At 42.8% G+C, this 23021-nt stretch overlaps 1 protein-coding gene across 1 annotated transcript in view; it reads left to right on the forward strand.

The window, feature by feature from the left end:
• The first annotated feature begins 8880 nt into the window (after positions 1–8880).
• PTPN9 (protein tyrosine phosphatase non-receptor type 9) overlaps positions 8881–23021 on the forward strand; it is an 81425-nt gene continuing 67284 nt past the window's right edge. The window contains exon 1 of the mRNA XM_079910914.1: positions 8881–9676. Within this exon, the coding sequence (XP_079767040.1) occupies positions 9614–9676 (63 nt within the window). The 5' untranslated portion in view covers positions 8881–9613. The remainder of the gene's footprint in view (positions 9677–23021) is intronic.

Consider the following 23021-nt stretch of genomic DNA (forward strand, 5'->3'; position numbering starts at 1 on the left):
GGCAGGAGGGTGTGCAGATGCACCCCTCCAGAGCTGGGAAGGACTTGCTCTGGGACCTGAAGTCGGTTCAGCATGGCTCAGTTGTCAAGTAGGGCTGGAAAGCTATGGGAAAGGAGGCTGGAAAGAGATGGGTCTGATCATAAATGGCCTGTGTGTTATGCAGAGGTTTTGGGTTTTATGTATGGATGAAAGGGAGCTGATGAAGTGCTTTGAGCAGGCAGGATCCATTCAGATTTGTGAACTAGAGCTCTTTGGCAGCTGTGGGAGTGGAAGATGGCGTCTAACACCAACCAGTTTCTGCTCTGTGTTCAGGAAATGTGTCCCATTTCCCGTGGCCTCAATCTGCTCCCCATACTACTTTCCACTTTTCTAGGACTTCTCTTACAAGAGAAAAGGACTTCACTGTTCCACTCCAGCAGTACTAGTATCCTGTGGACAAAATTTCAGAGGGATCCAGGGCAGATCTTGTCTGACACGCAGTTGTTTCTTTGTGTTGATTAGTTCTGGGAACAGATCCGGGCAGAAGTTGTGGTTAAGCAGAGCCTCATTACACAAATTCAGAACACCATTGGAACTAGCCTCAGTGTTGGGCTCTTAAAGAGCTGCTCGGGCTGACTCTGTAAAATTGGTGAAGGAAGAAACCCCTTCCTCCCCTACCCAATGATGACCCAGCTGGCTGCAGATTTAAGCGTGCCTATATCAATAAGCTCTTTCCTGAATTTAGGTCAACTCTGCAATAGAAACATTGTGTTCCTCTTGCCAAAAAGCTTGTTGTAGTCTGCTTAAAGGTTTAGTCTCTTCTGAATGCTCTAGTCTGCTCTCAGCAGCCAACTGTATCATTTCAGGAGATGTGCATGCTAGTATCAGTAGAGACTTGTCTGGGCTCTGCCCAGAAATAATCGGTCTGGAAGGACTACTTCCCCAAAGAACACTCTCTGGGGACAGATGCATGAACCAAAGAACATATTAGCCAAACTTATCACCATGCACGACTTGATACTGCTGAATGGTAGCTTGAAGGCTGTATCTCAGGGGAGTGCTCTTATATTTTTAACTGAGGAGCCAGTATTATTTATCATCACTGAATAGAATATGTCTCTTGGTCATATTTCTCTGCGAATTATAAAGTCACCTCCTGCCACCTGTTTCAAATATGGTTGCGTTATAGGTTTCTGGGATTGGATATTGGTTATTTTAATGTTAACTCATAACTTAGATTGTAGAGGAAATGGAGAAGAAAGAGGTGGGACCTAAGGACATGGTGACTCACTAGCTATGAAAGGTAAGAAATGGACAGGAATCATCAGAATGACTCCTAGGTTCCTAACTTGGGTGACTAAATGCTATTAACAAGGACAAGAATCCCAGGAAGAACATAATTGAGGGGGACTGGGGGGAAAGATAATGAGTTCAGTTTGGGACATGCTGAGTTTTAAGTGACTGGGAGACTGACTGGTAAGTAGTTAGGCCTTAATTCAAGTCTTCATCATTTCTTTTCTGCAGCACTGCCAGAGGCTCTTACTCTGCCACCAGTTTCCCTGCCACCAGTCTTCCCCCCCCTCCCCAACAGCTCCAATCCATCCCTGTCACAACTGGCAGAGTGATCCTTTCTAAAAATGCACATCTGATCATGTTACTTCAAGGACTTCCCTTCGCCTACAGGGCACATGTGAAGCTTCTTGGCCTGCTATGCAAGTTTCTTCATGACCTGGCCTTAGTGTATCCGTCTAGTCTCATAAAATACCTTGCTTCCTTTTCTGCCTCCTTTCTAGTGATGCTGCTTTATAGTTCGCAGTACAAACACACGTATTTTATATTTTTTCCCCCCAAAACCATCCCTTCTCACTCTGATTTTATCCACCTGGTGAATATACCTACTCATCTGTTGAATAAACAGATACCTGTTTGAAACTTTACCTCTGCAGGTAGAATTAGCCGTTTTCATCTTTGTGCCCTCCCCATCCCACTACACATCTGTTTCCCAAAGTTACGGAGAGTCCCCAAGACTGCTCTTTGGTTTGATAATTCACCAGAAGGACTCACACATTCACTGAAAACTGTTTTACTCACAGTTACAGTTTATCACAGTGAAATGAAACAGATTTAAGTCAGCCAAGGGAAGAAATGCATGGAGCAGAGTCCAGGAAAGTTTCAAACATGGATCTTCCAGTTGTCTTCTCCCAGTGGAGTCATGGACAGCTTTAAACTTCCTACTAACTGTGTGACAAAACTCATGGAGTATTGTCAACCAGAAAATCTCACCTGAGCCTTGGTGTCCAAAGTTTTTTATTGGACTTGCTCACACAGACCTGGTTGGCCAACCTCAATCTCCAGCCCTTCCTGGGGTCTAGTTGATAACGTGTGGTCCAAGTCCCCCTCCCTCCTAGTCACATTACTGGATTATCTAGTGTGGCAAAAGACCCCCATGCAAACAAAGACACCTTTATTAGGCAGGACATTCCAAGGGCTTAGAGGTTCCTTACCAGGAACCAAGGGCAAAGGTCAGCCTCTCTTTGGGCAAGATTAAATTCTTTTTTTTTTTTGCAGTACGCGGGCCTCTCACTGTTGTGGCCTCTCCCGTTGCAGAGCACAGGCTCCGGATGCGCAGGCTCAGCGGCCATGGCTCACTGGGCCCAGCCGCTCCACGGCACGTGGGATCTTCCCGGACCGGGGCACGAACTCGTGTCCCCTGCACTGGCAGGCGGACTCTCAACCACTGCGCCACCAGGGAAGCCCCAAGGTTAAATTCTTTATTGCACACTTCCTCTATTAGATTGTAAGCACTTTGAGGTCAGGGACCTTGTCTTATTTATCTTTAGGTCGCTGGTGCCTGGCATCATGCCTGCTACTTGTTGTACCAATATATGTTTGCTGAGTGAATGAAATGATGAACTGGAATGAGAATGCAGTCTGGAGGGAAGCCCCTTCACTCTCTGCTGCCCAGGTTAGTGACCCTGGAGAGAAGACTGAGTGGAGGTGTGTGGCAGGCTGCTAAAAGTTGTTTGGATACGTTTCAGACTTCTAAGAACAAGAACTGTATTTAATTCTGTGAATGTGATTAAAAGGATAGCCAAAAACCTTCTCACTACGTACATTGAAAGAGGGAAAGAAATGATCTTCCTAGCTATAGACTTCCTTTCTAATAAAGAAATGAGTAAAAAACCCATAATATGTATTTTTTAAGCAAATGCGGTCTTTTGGTTTATGCCTTCAGATATGTAGGGCAGGAAAAGTTGACAAAAAGCCTTGAGGTTTTAGCCAGAGTATGACTGGTTGCTTTGGTAAAATAAGCTGATTTTTGAGTCCCATGTTATGTTAGGATTCTGTTATTATACCCAATCTTTACATCAAAGAAGGACCAGATTAATCTGTGGACTTAATTTATCCATTCTGCTCTGGCCTCCCCATTAACACAGGTAAGTCAAAGAGAGTGAGAGTAAAGTAACTCAGTTGGTACCTCTCTCCTGTATTGAATGTTTTCCCCGTGAGCAATTAAGTACCCAAGGTAACCAAACCTGTTTGGTACTCTTTGGCAAGAATTGTACCTTGTTTGCTGGAAAAGGATGGGTGCATTCTTTCAGCAAACATTGATTGAGCACCAGCTATTCTGAACTATATATTATGCTAGGTTCTGAAGAGAGGGCGATGAATAAGACATGGCCTCTGCCCTCAAGGAACTCATGGTCTAGTGGGAGAGACAGACAAATAAGCAAATAATTACAATTCAGAGTGTTAGGTAAACTCTAGACAACAGGTATCAAGTATTGAAGTAACAACAGGTATCAAGAATAGTGACTGATTAACCTGTGATCTGGGAGTAGTAAATAGGGGTGTCAGATGAGAAAATTGTTTGTGTGAGGAAGAAGCCAGATCATATTTTAGTTTAGAGAAAAAGAAAAGAATAGAAAAAGCAGAGAATAGCAGTAGGTAAATACCAGGCCCTAAAGTATTGGGTAATGGGGGAAATGTTATCTACAAGGGACAAGATTTTTCACCTTCCTTACATAGCTTACTTCAGCCATCCTAGTGATTATAGCTTTGGCCTATGAGTAAACAAGAAAAAATTTTCACCCTAGACATCGGTTAGTACTTTGACCTTACTTATTCTGTATCTGTCTTTTAGACATGTCTCTTTCATAGGCAGTAGGTATTTTGGAGCAATTTCTGAGAGAAGCTTTAGAGTTCAGAAGTAAAGGTGTTTTGGGGGAAAGGTTACAAAATTCTAATCACAGCTTTGGAAGTATCTCTATTCCTAGATCCAAACAAATATAAAAAAAGGCAGGAGAGGGACTTCCCTGGTAGCGCAATTGTTGAGAATCTGCCTGCCAATATAGGGGAAATGGGTTTGATCCCTGGTCCAGGAAGATCCCACATGACCCAGAGCAACTAAGCCTGTGTGCCACAACTACTGAGCCTGCGCTCTAGAGCCCACGAGCCACAACTACTGAAGCCCATGCGCCTAGAGCCCGTGCTCTGCAACAAGAGAAACCAACACGATGAGAAGCCCTCGCACCTCAATGAAGAGTAGCACCCGCTTGCTGCAACTAGAGAAAGTCCGCACCCAGGAACGAAGACCCAGTGCAGCCAAAAAGAAAAAAAAAAAGGCATACGACAATGGCAAGACAGAGGTCTCAGAGTTAAGGTGGCTGTCTTTTTTTTTTTTTGTAATATTTATTTATTTATTTGGCTGCACCGGGTTGGGGATGAAACCCGGGCCCCCTGCATTGGGAGTGTGGAGTCTTAACCACTGGACCACCAGGGAAGTCCCAAGGTGGTTGTGTTTTTTTTAAGAGAATTTTTTTAAATTAATTTATTTTATTTTTGGCTGTGTTGAGTCTTCGTTGCTGCCCGTGGGCTTTCTCTAGTTGCAGCGAGCGGGGGCTACTCTTCGTTGCAGTGTGCTGGCTTCTCATTGCGGTGGCTTCTCTTGTTGCGGAGCGCGGACTCTAGAGCACACGCTTCAGTAGTTGTGGCATGCAGGCTTCGTTGCTCCGTGGCATGTGGGATCTACCCGGAGCAGGGCTTGAACCCGTGTCCCCTGCATTGGCAGGCGGATTCTTAACCTCTGTGCCGCCAGGAAAGTCTGGTTATCTTCTTAATTCAGTCATTCAATACATATTTATGAAGAATCTGTGTACTAGGTTCTAGGCTCTAGGCACTGAGGGTACAGGGGCCTACAGATGTGGTTCCCGCCTTCCTGGCTAAGCAGGCAGACTCTAGGCCAATGACGTGGAAACACGTACACAATTACAAATTGTGATCAACTCTCTTTTAAAAAAAACAAGATGGTGCTAGGAGAGAGTAACAAGGAGCAGTTCAGGGAGTAGTCAAGGAAGATCTTGCTGAGGAAGTGACTTTTGAGCTGAGACCTTAAGGATGAGTCAGATTTGTCTGGTGAAGGAGGTGGGAGGAAGGGGAGGATAAGCTTTCTAGACAGAGACCTGAAACCTACGCTTTAAAAGCAAAAAACAAAAGTTCAACCCATAACACCCCTCCCCCAAAGGGTCCCTCTTTGTAATTTATTTTCCATTTTCAGATTTCACTTCATGTTAATTTAATAAAAATGTGATTGTCTGTCACCTATACTCCCCCAACCCTACCCTATCCTTCCTTCTGAGGTCCTGCAGCCAAGCATTCAAAAGTCCAGGGCTATGTCAACACATATGGACCTACCTTATATATATATTTTGAAGATCAAAACTTCAGCTATCTCATACTGTGATGGAGAGATTAGATGAATGAAACTCATTTAGAACAGTGTCTGGCACCTGGTAAGGATACAATAAGTGGAACTTATTAGTTCAGTGTATGTGTGTACCATGATTTATTTACTGAGTTTCTTATTGATGGGCCATTATATTGTTTCCAGTCTTTTGTATTACAAATTGTTTTACAGTCTCTAAGATCTGATTGAGCAGGATGACAGTATCATTCTTGATTTTGTTAGTTCAAGCCTGCAGTTAAAGGCAAGACTTTGTACTCTGATTCTCCTAAGCTTTGCCACTCAGAGCAAATCCAGCCAGCCGCCTTGCACTTGGTTTTGTTCCCCACGCCTCTGCTCAAAAACTTCCAAACATTGTCCTGTTTGGACTGTGATAGGCAACAGTTCCAGAAAACTGTTCCCTTACACACCCACACGCCCACACACACAGCTGTGCCTCTGAAAACTCCGCTGAGTTCTCTCTCCTAGCTCATTCTGTTAAACTTCTCTCTTAAAATTTTCCTCACCCAATACCTGCACAAGGAGTCAGAATGCTTGGATTCAAGTTCTAGTTCAATACTAATTAATTAGCTGTGCGACACCAACCACTGGCGTCCTGAGGATCACTGGGCAAAACAAATGTAAAAATGTAAATAGTGGGTTGAGAGTCTCCATCCTCTTCTGTGTCCACTCAGTGGTTTGTACTACTCAGGTTCTGCAATTTCTTACTCTAGCTTAGTCCTAGAGCCATTTGCCTGCTTAGGGAGAAAAACTAGATTTGTTACTATTTAAAAAATTTTTGGAAAAGTTTATACATCCACGTGCAAAATTTAAACATACATGCACACAATGTTGTTAGAAGCCAAGATAGTGGTAACTCGAGTAATGACTGGGAGGGGACATAAGGAGGGCTTTGGAAAGTTGGGAATTTCTTGATCTGTGTGCTGGTTACGTGGGTGTGTTTAGTTTATGAAATTCACCATGCTGTACACATATTTTCATCTTTCTGTATGTATATTATATGTTGTTGACTTAAAAAAAATTCACAACGTGAGAGTTGCAAGTTAAGTTTTATTTGGGGCAAAATGAGGACCGCAGCTGGGGAGACAGCATTTCAGATAGCTCTGAGAAACTGCTTCAAAGAGGCAGGGGGGAAGGTCAGTATATATGTGATTTTGGTGAAGGGGGAGTACATGCAATCAAGCACATATTTTTTACAGAAGATTTCTGCTAGTCTCGTACAGGTTACTGCTAGTCACGAGGAGCAGACGTCACCACGAAGGATTTTAGTGCTTTTCTAGATACGAGGAGATACAAGAATTGGGCTCATAAAATTGGCTCTTGAAAATATCTAACTATCTGAAGACCTGTTCTGCCAGTTTTTCCCAGAGCACAGAGTGCCTCATGTCTGCTCTCCACCTGAACTCCTTTCAAGGGGTGTTGAAAGTCAGCAGCTGCAGCAGCACATGATTTAATCCTTGTAGAGGTAGATGGCAAGTGCCAATGGAAAATGCCAATTTGTAGTTGACAATGTCAATAAAAAGCTTTAAAAAAACCTTAAAGGGACTTTCCTGGTGGTGCAGTGGTTAAGAATCCCCCTGCCAATGCAGGGGACACAGGTTCGATCCCTAGTCCAGGAAGGTCCCACATGCTCCGGAGCAACTAAGCCCATGTGCCACAACTAATGAGCCTATGCTCTAGCGCCCGCAAGCCACAACTGCTAAGCCCACACGCCACAACTACTGAAGCCCCCACGCCTAGAGCCCATGCTCCACAACAAGAGAGGCCACCGCAATGAGAAGCCCGCGCACCGCAATGAAGAGTAGCCCCTGCTCACCGCAACTAGAGAACGCCCACGCACAGCAATGAAGACCCAACGCAGCCAAAAATAAATAAACACACAAAAAACCCTTAAAATGTATAATTGACCATATAGGGAAAAGTCTCCCTCTTCCCTTCTGTTCCTTAGAATCCCAGTTCCCCTCCTGGGAGACAGCCACTGCTATCTTTCTTGTGTATCCTCTCAAAGCTTTTCTATGTATAAATAAATTTACAAATACACATTTTTTTCTTTATACAAATGACAGCATATTATACACACTATTTGGGTCTTGCTTTTTTTCCCTTAATAACATAGCTCAGGGATCATTCCATTCCTTACATGTGGAAGAGACCACTGTCTTGTTCATTGTTGTAAACTTAGTGCAGACCCCAGTACCTGGCATATAAACATACTTGCTAAATAGTCTTCCAGAGGAGCATCTGGTTACAATACTGAAACTGTAACTCCTGTATGGGGTAATGAACTCAACCTAGAGTCAGCCTTATTGGTGCAAAGGATAAAGTAACCCACCTGAGACAGAAACAGTACCAACCACCAGGGGTTTCTTCTCTAACCAAGTGCAGCCTGAAGTTTCTATTGCAATGGTGCAGAAATGAGGTGAGGTCAGAGGTTGCTTTTAAAGTCCTAGAAGGAGCATCAGAACTCAGGACATCTTCCTCAGTTGTCTGAAGACTTCTCCTGTGGGCCTAGCTCTGTGCGCTCTCCAGGTTTCAGCCTTTGGCACTAGTTGTGGCACTCACTTGTTAGCTGGGTCCCTTTTAGAGTATTTATTTTTGGTCTGGAATGATGCAAAAACATGCCAGACTCAGCCCTGCCTTCCCAGTGCCCCCTCTACTCCCAAACTGACTCCCGTAAGACCCCCAAGCTCTTTGCCGCGCTCGCCTTAGTGAAAATCAAAGGCTTGCAAATGCTGCATGATTCCTGAAAGAGGTTCGAAATCTGATGCTGTTTTTCTGAGAGACTAAAATTAGCCATAGGTGATGGATTACAGGATACCGCGGGCCAGGGTCTGCTCCTTCCACCTGCGCATCCTGGACTTAGTAAGCAACCTTTTCAGGGTCTTTCAGTCAGGAAGTGACGTGGGAATAGATGAGGATTGCGGGTTCCTCACAAGTAAGTGGTAGTAGCAAGTAACCCCAGGCCAGGTGTCCGTGGGCAGCTAGTTTTCAAACATATGCATTTTTTCCCTCCTCCACGGAGCTTAACCTCTTGAAACTTTTCCTTTTTTTCGCTCCACGCTCCTCCAGTCGCCGAAGCCCCTCCCCCGCCCTGGTTCCTCTGGGTCTCCCCTCCCCCCGCCGGCCTCCCCTGCCCCCTCCTCTTGGCGTCCCCCTCCTCTAGCTCCGCTGCCCCCGCCCCCGGGCTCCTCTCTGTCTCCCCCTCCCGGGCTGCGTCCGAGCTCTGCAGGGCCCTTTTCGTCGCCTGTCTGTGAATGAGACGCTCAGTTTCTCAATGGAGCCGCGGGGGGCTCGGGCGGCCGCAGTGCGGCCGCAGCACTGGCCTTGAGCCGGGAGGGGGGCGCGTTTCCCTCGCTCCCTCCCTCCCTCCCGTCACCGCGGCTTTTGAGGAACGGGGCTGAGAGGCTGCAGCGCAGGTCGCAGGGCCCCGCATCCCCGAGGACTCCTGCAGGAGCCGGAGTGCCGCCGAGGAAGCTGGACGCCGAGGAGGCCGGGGGCCTTCCGAAAATTTCCCCCGCGGCCCTTCGTTCTGGGCTTAGAAAGTTCTCGATTTCACGTTTCCTTTTTTTAATCCCGATTAGCTCCTCGCCTGCACTATTTTTTTTTTTTTCCGGGAGAGGTGGGGGAGTGTGAGGAACGGAACGAAGAAAATAAAAAAGGATTTCCGCCCAGAAGAGAGCGACAGTTCTGAGAGCTTTTTCTTAAGGAAACAGAAGCGGCGTTTGCGGCCGCTGCGGGCGCCGGGCCCCGCCGGCCTAGCTATGCGCGAGCCGGCCGCGGGCTGCTGAGGCGCGGGCACGCGGAAGCGGAGGCCCACCGCACCGGGCTCCCCGCGCTCCCGGGCGACTTCTGTTCGCCGGCGGGAGTGGCGGCGGCGACGGCGGTGGCGGGATGGAGCCCACGACCGCGCCCCAGCCCGACATGGCGCCGGAGCTGACCCCGGAGGAGGAGCAGGTAAGCGGGGCTGCGGCCGCGGCGGTGGGTGTGTCCAGACACCTCAGGCCTAGCCCGGCTGTGCTCTTCGCGGCCGGGGGTCCGCGGTGGCCTCCAACCCCCCGCCCCCGGCGGCCGCGCCCCAGGCCGTCATCCCCCGAAGCCGGGGGGCGCTGCTGGTCGCTGCTCTCGCTCCCGGCCTCTTCTGTCTGCTGCTTACCGGTCGCATATTGCCCCCTCCCCTATTCCGGTGATGATTAAAGTTTCTCGAATTGGGGGCCTCCCTTTACCTCTGCCAACATCTCCCCGCCCCCGACGTTTGCAGAACACCTACTTTGCCTCCGGCCCTGCCATCCCTGTACGTGTTTTGCTTCATTCCGTGAGGGTTTGTGGTTTTTTAAGGGCAGGAAAAGCCCCACTTTGGGGGCCGGATTCCTGCGGGGACTGTCTCCCCTCCCCAGGACAGTGATAGGCACTGGGTCCATAGATGCCCTAGATTTTCAGACGAGCCCCTCGGGCTTCTTAGAGGGCTGTGGCCTACTTGGACAGATTCTGGAAGATCCAGGCCTTCTCAGGCTCCCGAAGTCCCTAGCCTTGACCGCCCTCTTTAGCTCTCTGCCGCTGGGCGCATCCCCTCACCCCCACTTCCCTCCCCTCATCTCATCTCACTGTCTCCATCTTTCTGAAGCCTGCATTGAGCTCCATTGTCCCTTAAAGCTTAAGACTTTCAGTTCCCAGAAGGAAGTGGTTTGTCATGTCATTTGGGGGGCTTGGGTAAGGGAAGAGCTCAGGGCCTTTATAACTTTCCCTCGCCCACATTCCTGTTGGGGAGACATGGACCACTCCTGAGGATGGTAGGAAAGTCTTGTTAGCTGAGATTGGAACCCTAAAGTCTTTTCGCTGTCTCTTCCTTGGCACTGCCCACACCCATGCTCAAATAAATATAGCCATGGTCTGATTTGTTTAAAAACAAAACAAACAAACAAAAAACCCCTAAAATAAGAAAAAGGTGCACTATGCTGGTAACCCATTTCAAGCTTGCCAGCCCTTGCTCCCAAAGGACCACATTTGGTAGTACAGTCTCTAGTGTGGAGACAGTCTGGTTTTACAAACTAATATTGGTTAATGGGCTTAAGACCTGATTTTTAAAAAACCCTTGACTTTTCTCCTCGTTTGTGGAGATGACATTTTTCATATTTGGCTTCAGACCACAGTCTTTTCTTTTGACGCCTAGAGATAAAATCAGCATGGGGAAAAAAAAATCTGCTGCTCTGTATAAGCAGTAGTAATATCCTGGTAACTGAAATTAATGTTAATAAAATGCTAGTCAGGGCCTAGTGCAAGCAGGTGGCCAAGGAACCCACCTTGCCAAAATTAGGGAAATACTATCAGTACTTCAGCACTAAGGTGTGATGGTGTTCGGTTGATTTTAAAGGGGCAAAACTCTTTCACTTCTTTTTCTAGGGCTAGTCAGATTTGAAGTTTTTATGTTTCTAAGACTTGAGGGAATCAGTATTCCACTATGAAAATGCCATGTGAGTGTGAATTAAAAAATTAAAAGTGAGAAAAGTAAATATTAAAGTATTCATAGTATTGATAAAGTATTAGCTTTACTCTGTATATGTATGTGTGTATGCATATATACAACTGTGTTTAGTAAAAATCTTTTACATCGAATGAATGTGATGAAAATTAACAAGGACTGGATGGAAATAGTAAAATATATATATATTACGATCAAGAAGTTATGTGGGTTTTTTTTAACCATATGTTTTCCTACAACATACCAAGGTTTCTACAGGCACTTCAAAATGTTGAAACACAAACATAAAAGCATAATTCCAATTGTGGTAATGCCAGATAAAATTTCATATTTTAGTTTAATATCACATGAGAGTACTCTTTTTGTTTTTTGAGAGTACTCTTAACTGTTAAGATTTCTTTAAAATATCTAAATTAAACAGCAACAAATGCATGTTAGTCTTATCAAAGTAGTTGTCATGGGAAATGACATATTCATTCCATAATGCTGCCTCATTGTTCAAACCAGTTTTAGAGCTCATTTGGAGTTGATTTCAAAGCTTGTGGCAGAATCTTTGAAATATCTTCAGTGTTGGAAAAATCTTGTACATTTGAGAGTCAGTTTGATTTTTGGAAATAGAAAAAAAATCTTTTGGAATCCTATTTCATGGGTAAAGTAGGGGATCAAACTGGATAACACAGTTTCAGACCCTTTGTGCGCTGTGTAAACTGCTTTAAAGATGTTTCTGGAGCAGATCCCTCTCAAATGGTAACCTCTTTCTGTACAGTCATGCAAATCATAAACCCAAAAGTTTTCTTGGATACTTTGTTCTCCCTCAGCCCCTGTGTATTATATACATCATCAGGTTTTCCTGACTATCTCCTGAACTCTTTGACTTCTTCCACCACCACCACCATTATCATCATCCTAGTCCAAGCACTGTCATATCCTGACAGAATTTTTGTTTCCTACTTGATCCATCTGCATTCCTTAGCTCTTATTCGAGAAACCAAAGGCAAACTGCAAATCTGATTGCATCTTCCCTTTGGCCTACCTGCCACCAAAATAAGCATTCATAAAACCCTCAGTGGCTTTTCATCACTCTTGGGATTGACAGCTCTTGAATGATTGTTACAGCTCTTGAATATGGTCTACAATGCCTCAGCCCTTGTGCGGTTTAGATCCCTAGCTAATTCTCACACTTCATCTTTGCTCCAGGCACACTGGCCCTTTGGTCCTGCATTCTTGCCTGTTTCCTTCTGTTACAGGGTCTTTGCACAAGTTGCTTTCCTCTCTGGAAATACCCTCCACTGGTAACTCCCTCTTCTTCCTTCAGCTCCCAGCTTTCACTTCCTCGGGAAGGTGTTCCTTGATCTCCCCAATTAGGTTAGATCTGCTGCTGGCTCTCAGAGTACCATGTACCGTCCTTTATATCACTTATCACAAGTTTACACTATTTGTATGATTGTATGACTGGAAGCTCCGTGAGGCTTGGAACTGTGTCTGCATTTGCTCACCATCATACACACATTGCCGGTCATAATGACTTGCACTCAATGGACGTTCAGGAAGTACTTGTGGGATGAAAAGTAGTTCTCTATGTGATTTGTACATAGACAACGTCGTCTCCTTTCAGAGTGGCTTATACAAATAAGGACGGGGGCTTCCCTGGTGGTGCAGTGGTTAAGAATCCGCCTTCCAATGCAGGGGACACGGGTTTGAGCCCTGGTCCGGGAAGATCCCACATGCCGCGGAGCAACTAAGCCCATGTGCCACGACTACTGAGTCTGCATTCTAGAGCCCATGAGCCTGCGTGCTACAACTACTGAAGCCCGCGCGCCTAGAGCCTGTGCTCCACAACAAGAGAAGCCACTGCAGTGAGAAGCCCGCGCACCGCAACAAAGACTAGCCCCCATGCGCCGCAACTAGAGAAAGTCTGCACGCAGCAATGAAGACCCAATGCAGCCAAAAATAAATAAATAAAATAATTAATTAAAAAAATAAAGATGTTCCTTATTTTTATATATGTTTTGAAGGTCATCATTATTACTTCATAGTTTCATTTCCTATCTAGGCATGTGCTGAACTGATATTATACCAAGTCCTTTGTAACTTACGATGTTTCTTGCCTTTATGTTTTCAGTTCTCAATATTATAAAGCCTACAGTTGAGTTACAAGAAAAATGTATGCTTTGCCTTTAACAAGTTTACATGAATAACAACAGAGTAATAATAGTAATTGTTTCCTGTGCTCCTGCTTTGAGTCAGGCTCTGTGCTGGGCATTTCACATACAGCTAATCCTCATAAGATTGGAATAATTATCTCATTTTGCAAACGAGGAAACTCAGACTGAGAGGAGGAAATTGCCCAAGTTCACATAGCTAGCAAGTGATGGAGCCAAGATTTCCACCCAGCTCTAGGTTATTCTGCCTCCACTGCAAATGTTCCCTCTATTACACTAACTACCTTACATCTCATGAAGCAATTAACCAGTTTAATAAGATGCCTACATGGGTGTATGTTAGCTAATTTTGTGGGGTTTGGTATTGATATGTGTGTTTGGTTTTGAAGATGCTTTTTTAAAAAATAAATTATTTATTTATGGCTGTGTTGGGTCTTCATTGCTGTGTGCAGCTTTCTCTAGGTGCGGCGAGCAGGGGCTACTCTTCGTTGCAGTGTGCGGGTTTCTCATTGCGGTGGCTTCTCTCGTTGCAGAGCATGGGCTCTGGAGCGCAGGCTCAGTAGTTGTGGCGCTCGCGCTTAGTTGCTCCGCGGCATGTGGGATCTTCCCAGACCTGGGCTCGAACCTGTATCCCTTGCATTGGCAGGCAGATTCTTAACCACTGCGCAACCAGGGAAGCCCTGATGATGCTTCTTAAAATATAATTTAAAAAATGCAGACAGGAAAAAATTTGGAAAACCTTTACTCAGACCTGTTTATTGCTAGCAGAAACATATTGTACAGCCTGTGCAAGAACTTATTTTATTATTATTATTTTAATATATTTTTTGCATTTGCTTTATTTATTTATTTATTTTTGGCTGCGTTGGTTTTCGTTGCTGCACGGGCTTTCTCTAGTTGCGGCGAGTGGGAAGAACTCTTTGTTGCAGTGCGCGGGCTTCTCACTGAGGTGGCTTCTCTTGTTGCGGAGCACGGGCTCTAGAGCGCAGGCTCAGTAGTTGTGGTGCACGGGCTTAGTTGCTCCGCGGCATGTGGGATCTTCCCAGACCAGGGCTCAAACCCGTGTCCCCTGCACTGGCAGGCGGATTCTTAACCACTGCGCCACCAGGGAAGCCCTATGCAAGAAATTATGATGGAAATTACTCTTGGAAAAAATTTTTTCCTTAAGATAGAGTTGGCAACTCTGTTTTGAGGTATGGTCACAATAAAAATTTATTTTTTAAAATGTGTTCTTTTTCTTTTGTATAAGAGAAATAACTATTCTTAGAGCCAAATATGAAGAATATTATTTCTCCAAACTGTAAAAACCAAGGTGTTTTTGTGTCAGGAATACATTCTTTTTTTCATATTTTTATGTGTAAATATAAAAGCCTTTCTTAATAGGTTGGCAAAATTGTAAATTTGCCAGTGTGAAGGGTAATTTCTACATTTCAGTACTAATCTTCATTCTTATTATGTTATTGTCTTAATTTTATTTTTCCAAAGCATACACTCACATTTGTAACTTGACCTGAAGTTGGTAATTTTATCAAATTTACTAAATTATAATTAACTTGACCACCAGGGATAGTTAAGGGTGTCTTATTCAACTGTTCTATGTCCATGTAACCTACAGAAAGTGGGGCACCTTCGGTTACGTCTATTTGGGGTAAGTTGTGAGGAGAACACCCTCTTTGCAATAAACCATAACAGAAAGACTTTTAGCGCGGATTATAAGGCTATTTGATGGAATATCCAAGGAATTATAGCCTTTTAGGGTCTTTTGGGTTTTCATGGATTTCCCAGTAATGACCGATAGGACAGAATAGTAGAGTAGTTTTCTAAAGTAGTTATGCTTTTATTCATATCTTCATTTTAGATGGTTTTAATATCTTACATAGTATTTCTATCACATTAAAAATAATTCATGAGTTTTTAAAAGTTGTTGCAACAAATAATCTACTAGTATTGATTTTCAAAGTCTCCAAAGAAAATTTTTATTTTAGAGTTCATGTTGTGTAGAGCTTATAGCATTGTTGTAAAGATTAATAAGCTAGTGCACATAGATAGTAATGTATTACATAGTAAGCACTCAGTTAAGTTAGCCATTATCATGATATTCTCCGTCTTTGAATAGTGAAAGATTTTAGAGCCAAGTTAGCTTAAACCAATCCCAAGAGGGGAAAATATTCATGCTGGGGACCATCGCTTAGCATGGATTTTTATGAATGCCAGAAAATAATCATCTTGCAACTTCATAGTATAGTTTTCAAAAACCTATTTTAATTCTGTGCTGTGGTTTGTATTCTTACAACGGGATTTTCTAAAGTTAAAAATTTAACTGCCTTGCAGTGGATTTCAGAGATTTTTGGAATTTTTCCCAAGGGCAGGGGTTTTGTCCTGGTTCTTGTGGCCAAGAACTTCCCTTTTCCCACAGCCTCACATGTCCTGTGCTAAATGTCATCTGTCTCCGTGGAAGTAACCATACGTCAAGGACCAAATGATTCATAATGTTGAGGCCTTCCACAGAGGGGAAGGAGAGGAGGGATAGATGAAGAAGACTCATTCTTTTCATTATTGCCAGTAACTAAAGATATTGTAATTAGCAATTAGGTGAAATCTCATTTGGATGTGAGAATTTTATTCTCTTAAAACTTCTGAGCGTATCAAGGGTCTTGGGCTTTAGGTTTGAATGTTAAAGAGACCTGGAGGTTTTCTCCAAGGAACCTGACCTCTAATACTTACTAATGAATTGAAAAGTAAGACAGACACTCTAAAAAGGAGCTGAACTGTTTTACAGAGGTAAAAGTTAAAACTCATTGTAGATCAGTACATCTGAGTCTCATTTTATGACTTGTATACCTTTTTTGTGTTGGAAAAGACATACTAATGTGGGAATACTCCAACTTTGATTTCTACATATTAAGACCCATTTTATAGTAGCATGGCTGGTCCACTGCAGTGTCAAGATTAGATGTCATATCCCCTAACTCTGGTTATTTGTTCAGATACTTGGAAGTTCAGTGAAATTTCAGGCATTTCTCACCAGTTTTATCATTCTGCTTTGATGTCTCAGACAATTAGGGGTACTTTCTTTTTCCAAGTCAATCACTATCTTCCCCCACCACCCCACCCTATGCCTCCACACAAGAGATCCTTGGTTGGCCTTTCTGGACACTGGAATAGTCACTGTTGTTTTTTTTTTAATGAAATTTAAAAAAAATTTTTTTTAGTTTATTTTTTGCTGCGTCGGGTCTTTATTGCTGTGCGTGGGCTTTCTCTAGTTGCAGCGAGCAGGGGCTACTCTTCGTTGCAGTGTGTGGGCTTCTCATTGTGGTGGCTTCTCTTGTTGAAGAGCACGGGCTCTAGGCACGCGGGCTTCAGTAGTTGCAGCAGGCGGGCTCAGTAGTTGTAGCTTGCGGGCTCTGGAGCCCAGGCTCAGTAGTTGTGGCGAACAGGCCTAGTTGCTCCACAGCACGTGGGATCTTCCCAGACCAGGGATAGAATCCAAGTCCCCTGCATTTTCAGGTAGATTCTTAACCACTGCGCCACCAGGGAAGTCCCCTAATCACTGTTTTCTATTCCTCTTCCTCTGGAGTAGGGCCAGATATTCCTAGAACAGGTAGTTTAGCCTGCACTGTTTAGTGCTGAAGGACCTGTACTTACTGGAATGAGCCCTTTCATATATGATTTTGAAAAGGCTCATTAGAACCTAAATGAGATGGCCTGGGGATGCGGGCTGGGAGTGGGAGGCTGGGAAGCTTCAGAGCGCATGGGAAGAGTTGTTTGTTTATTAAGGATTGGTTATCTCTTAGGTCCAGACTATAAAATGATGAAACCAAAACGGTAGATTAGAGGTGACTTTTTCTTTAATTTCTGCTTCTGAGGGAAGTATTCCATTTTTTCTCTGGGAAAGACAGTTTCTGTTATATGTACTGGTTTCCTCTGGAATACCAAATCCATTCAAAACACACATGCACACTTCTTGTCTTTTTATCCAGCATGGGTGGCACAGATCTGACTAGCCTAATAGAATTATTATGAAACCAGAATTTATTCTCAGAATTGATGGGTAGATTCTAAAGAGCCATCCATGACTTTAGTACTGAAGTGTTTGGGGACATTAATCCATTAATTACTTTTTCATTGCTTGAACAACTGGCTAATCTTTACCTTTGCATTTGTTTTTCTATACCTCATTATTACACAATAGACATCATTATTAAAATCAGTCTTTTTTAAAATAGGTTTTTTATATTCTCTACAATGACCATATGTTTCTTTTATAATTAAAACGAATAACTTTTTGTGGAAAGTGCTGCATGCTCTATACAGGTTTAGTATTATACTTATATATAATTATATATTATAAACTGGTGAGATCACAGTATTTAAGATTAATGCAAATCTGGCCCTTTTCTAAACAGAGCTATTTACAAGTGAAATCTGGGCCTTTGGGGAGATGATGGCAATAAGTCTTAGGTAAATTTCAGGAATCCCCGGCTTGCTTTGTGGCTCCAGGCATTTTAATTAATATTTTTGAGTCTGTTTTGTGTTCTTTCCTTAAGGAGCTTTTAGGAGACCTGCTGAATTTAAGTAAAATCTCTTATGGTTACAAAATGCTCAGTAGATATCTGCGATAATAGTATTCTTGACCTCTGTGCTACAGGAGACAATTTTTTTCAGATAAGAATAGGAGGAAAAATTAAGAATCCTACTTTGTAGCAGTGAAATAGAAGATTTCTAGGTAGTCTAAGACTTCTGACAGTTGCCATGAACAAATACTGTATCTAGAAGGTGGTAGTGAGGCTACCTGTGCTCATTGTTTTGTTTGTTTGTTTTTAATTTATTTTATTTATTTATTTTTGGCTGTGTTGGGTCCTCTTTGGGTCCAGGCGAATTCTTAACCCCTGGGCCATCAGGGAAGTCCCTATCTGTGCTCATTTTATGCTGTTAACGCTTAATGAACTATCCATTGGTTCATTTGTTTATTTATTCTTCTAGGTTATAGATTTCTTCTTTAGGTGCACTGATTATCATCTTTTTTTTTTTCAGATAAAACTTCAAATGGTCATCTGATGATCTAAAAATGACTCATATTTAGAGTGAAAAGAGTGACAGTTTATATCCTCTTCCATATCTTATTTGAACAGCCTTTGTGAAAAAAATTCTCATTCCACTGTTTATCTCAGTGGTTCTCAACCAGGGTGATTTTAAAACACACCCCCACCCAACATTTGTCAATGACTAGAGATACATTTGATTGTCACGGTTGGGGGGTGCTACTGGGATCTAGTGGGTAGAGGCCAGTAATGCTGCCAAACATCTTATAATGGTGGGCATACAGCCTACCACAACCAAAAGTTAACTGGCCCAAAATGTCAACAGTGCCAAGATTGAAAGACCCTAGTTTATAACTGAAGAATTTTGTAGTTCTTAGGGACAGAGTTACAAATTTTTACTTTTTAATTCAAGGTAAGTCTTTGTTTCACATATTAACTATTCAAATTCTGTGTCCCCAAATACTGGTTTCTGCAATTGACTTCACATACTGAAAAACTCCAGTCTAAAACATAATTATTTTGCAGCATAACCATCACAGAAGATAAAATGAGACGTTTCCACAGCCTTTGCAGGGGTTTTCAGAGATGGGGAGATTTTGTATGACAAGCAGAACACTACTGAGTCCTGCCATGGAATGATGATAATGGGAATTGTAATTTTTGCTTTCCCTTCCAAATATTTCTGTGTTGCTACCAAGTGTCTCTGTTCCTCCAGTGAGTGAGGTGATTATTCTGTATCAATCTCTTTTCCTTTTCATGTTAACGTCTACTAAGAGGAAGGTTTAACAGATCATAAACAGAAATACAATTTGTTCATTCAGGAGTCATTTATTGTCTGTTGCTGTGTGCTAGGTTCTTGTTCAGCATGGATTGAGGGCTCTCTGTCCTTAAGGAATTGCCCTCCAGTTCTCTGTAGGCAGTTCTTGAATTGTGGGGTACCCACCAAGGAGGAGGACCTCTTATCTACAGTGAGGACAGGGACTCAATCTTATACATCCTTAGTGTACATTGTGAGAGTTCAAAATATGTTTTCTGAAGAATGAGTGAAACTGTATACATTGAAATTATTTATTCCTCACACACCCATAAAGTATTATTTTGTTTAGGATGATTATCTTCCTGACATAGGAATGATGTTCAGAGGCTTTCAGTAATCCACCGAGGAGGCAACACTGGAACTCAAACTCTTCTGATTAAATGTAGTGCTCTCTCTAGTAGACTTCATCTCTCTTAACCACGTGTTTCTATGTATGACACACCTATATACATATACACCAGAAACGGCTCTTTCTTGGCGTTTGTGGGTTAAACGTTCCTGGTTTCAGCCATTCACAAGTTTCTCTACAGAGATGTGCCTAAATTGTTCCTAGCTGCTTATTGTACATTTATGAAAAATTATATGCTTTAATGGGGTCAGTGAACTTGAAGTTTCATATAGGTCTCTGGCTGTACCTCTCAGAATGTTGTAGGTCTGCTCTTTGCCTTTATAAAACCAGTCTTTAGTTTTCTATAGGTAGAGTTTAATCTTTCAGATATTATTATCAGCATAATGGGGAAGTATATATGGTATATTTGCCTACCAGTAATTAGGATTAGACTACAGCTCTTTAAATTGTTTTGTCCATGACACCTTCAGTTTGCCCATGTTTTTGTCTGTACTTAAGCTACTACTAGATTTCCCTTCTTAACTCTCGCCAAGTGTAAAAGTTGAGGATGAAAATTTTTCCAAAAAAAGGATTTTTTTCTCCTTTTTACTTTCTATACTTACAAATTTTCTCTTTCTTAGATTTGTAAAGGAAGAAAAAGAGTTACTAAGAGAGAGACCTGAAACCTTGAACATGAACATGAGCAAAAGAAAACAGATTTATTTGGGAATGGCCATTTGTCTCATTGACTTTAGCTCTTCTGTCCCAGGAAACTCCAGAAGTGAAGAGAAAACACTATTTCTGGCTAGGTCAGGGATATAGCTAGTAAGATTAAAATATATAGAATTTTCCATCATACTTTTGTTTTCAAAAATAAATCTTTTTAGATTAGGATTCTAAATGTTTTAGAGAAACCATCTGACATTTCTCGTACTGAATGCTGGTATACCATTTTGTTTATAGGAAAAACTCAGCATTGTTATGGAATTAAGTTAACAGAAACATTTTTAAAAAATTGAAAACCATCCATCTTTTTTTTTTTTTTTCCTTTAAGCACCCAAAGCATCATTTTCTTTCATAGTTGATATCAAGCTAGGGAAATGTTAGCTTTGGAGGTGATTTTGTCAGAAAATTAGAAGCAACTAGAAACTTGTGTTTTGAATGAAATTGCTAAGACCATTTGAACATGGAAACTAGTCAGAACCTCTGATTGTTGTCATGCTGTCCTTACAGCGCTACAAGTAATTGTAAAAGCCCACGTCAAACTCATGATAATAATAGTGGCTAAGCACTAATTAGGATGGCTATAATTTTAAAAAAAAGAGAGAGAGAAAGAAAATAATAAATGTTGGCATTGCTGGTGGGAATGTAAAATGGTACAGCCACAGTGGAAAACAGTCTGATGGTTTCTCAAAAGATTAAACATAGAACTACCATATGACGCAGGAATTTCGTTTGTAGGTATATATCCAAAAGAATTAAAAGCAGGGAATTCCCTGGCGGTCCAGTGGTTAGGACTCCACACTTCCACTGTAGGGGGCGCAGGTTCGATCCCTGGTCGGGGAGCTGAGATCCTGCATGCCATGCAGCGCAGCCAAAAACAAACAAAAAACAAAGTTATAAAAGAATTAAAAGCAGGCATTCAAATAGATACATGTACATGTATGTCATGGCAACCCAAGTGGCCAATGATAGATGAATAGCTAAGCAAAATGTAGTATATACATACAATGGAATATTATTCAGCTTTAAAAAGGAATGAAATTTTGATATATGATACAATATGGATGGGCCTTGAAAACATTCTGATTACTGAAGTAAGCCAGACACAGAAGACAAATGTATGAGGTACCTAGATAGCCAAATTCATGGAGACAGAGAGTAGAATACCAGGGGCTGGGAGGAGATGGAAAGGAGGAGTTATTGTTTGATGGGTATACAGTTTCTGTTGAGGGTGATGGAAAAGTTTTGGGTATAGATAGTGGTGATGGTTACCCAACTTTGTGAATGCATTTAATGCCACTGAATTGTATACTTATGAATGGTAAAAATTATAAATATTTTGTATATTTTACCACAGTAAAAAAATAATGGCTAAGCACTATTCAAAGTGCTTTACGGGTTTTAGTTCATTTAGTGAATAATGCGGCTGGTGAGTCAAAGGAAAGAGAGTAGGTGTTACTTCCATTTCTCCTCTGGCTGCTGATCTTGAGCCTAGAATCTCTTACATAAGTACCATTTATTGGTTACAGGATGTATCTATGTTAATGATTTGTTAGAATGTGAATTGTCATCTGTTTGAACTCCGGAATATTTCACCTGTGAGATCCAGTTGAGGTTTACTCTGTAGGAGAAAAAGGAGTTTTCTGTGTAGGACAAAGCACTGAGTGTTATGATGCAAACGAACCCATATATGTATAGTGTCCTCATCTCCCCCCGTCCCCCGTCCCAGAACTATACTGGGAATGACTTGAAATATTGTTGATCTAGAGCAGTGGTTCTCAATGTGTAGTCTCCAGACCAGAAACATGGGCATGCCCTCGGAGCTTGTTAAAAGCGCACGTATTCAAGTGCATCCCAGACCTACTGAATCAGAAACTCTAGAGGTGAGGTCCAACAATATGCATTTTAACAAGTCTCCAAATGCACGTTCAAGTTTGAGAACTAGTAGTCCAGAGAATAACTAGGGTGCTGTTGTGCTTGTCGGGAAACCATCTAGAAGTGAGTTTAGACACTTAGGCTCACTTCAGAAAGGGAAGGCCTGGATTTACTAATTGGCTGTGGAACTCTAGGTATTAGAGCTAGTCTGAACTGGATGAAACCTGCAGGAATCATCTGATTCTGTACTAGAACTGTGCTGTTCCAAGGGAGAGGAACTGTAAGGCAAGGTTCTCAAAGACTAGCATTTACCTTGATTTCTCTGATCCAAAGAAAGAGCAGAGGGCTTCCCTGGTGGTGCAGTGGTTAAGAATCCGCCTGCCAATGCAGGGGACACGGGTGTGAGCCCTGGTCCGGGAAAATCCCACATGCTGTGGAGCAACTAAGCCCGTGTGCCACAACTACTGAGCCTGCACTCTAGAGCCCGCGAGTCACAACTACTGAGCCCACGTGCCACAACTACTGAAGCCCGCGCGCCTAGAGCCCGTGCTCTACAACAAGAGAAGCTGCCTCAATGAGAAGCCCATGCACCGCAATGAAGAGTAGCCCCCACTCACTGCAACTAGAGAAAGCCTGCGCGCAGCAACGAAGACCCAACACAGCCAAAAAATAAATAAGTAAATAAATACATAATAACAAAGAGCAGAGCCCTTATCTACTTGAGAAATAGAAATGGAACCAGGATGTCTGCAAAACAAGGCATTGAGACACTTGATGTCCACTGCTGATGGCATTACCTAGAGAGATGCTTGGCTTCCAAGGGAGTATTGAATGAAAGAAGACACAGGCTGTTCTGACTCAGCCAAGAAAACCTGC

This window comes from Stenella coeruleoalba, assembly GCF_951394435.1.
Source record: "Stenella coeruleoalba genome assembly, chromosome: 2".
Classification (NCBI taxonomy): domain Eukaryota; kingdom Metazoa; phylum Chordata; class Mammalia; order Artiodactyla; family Delphinidae; genus Stenella; species Stenella coeruleoalba.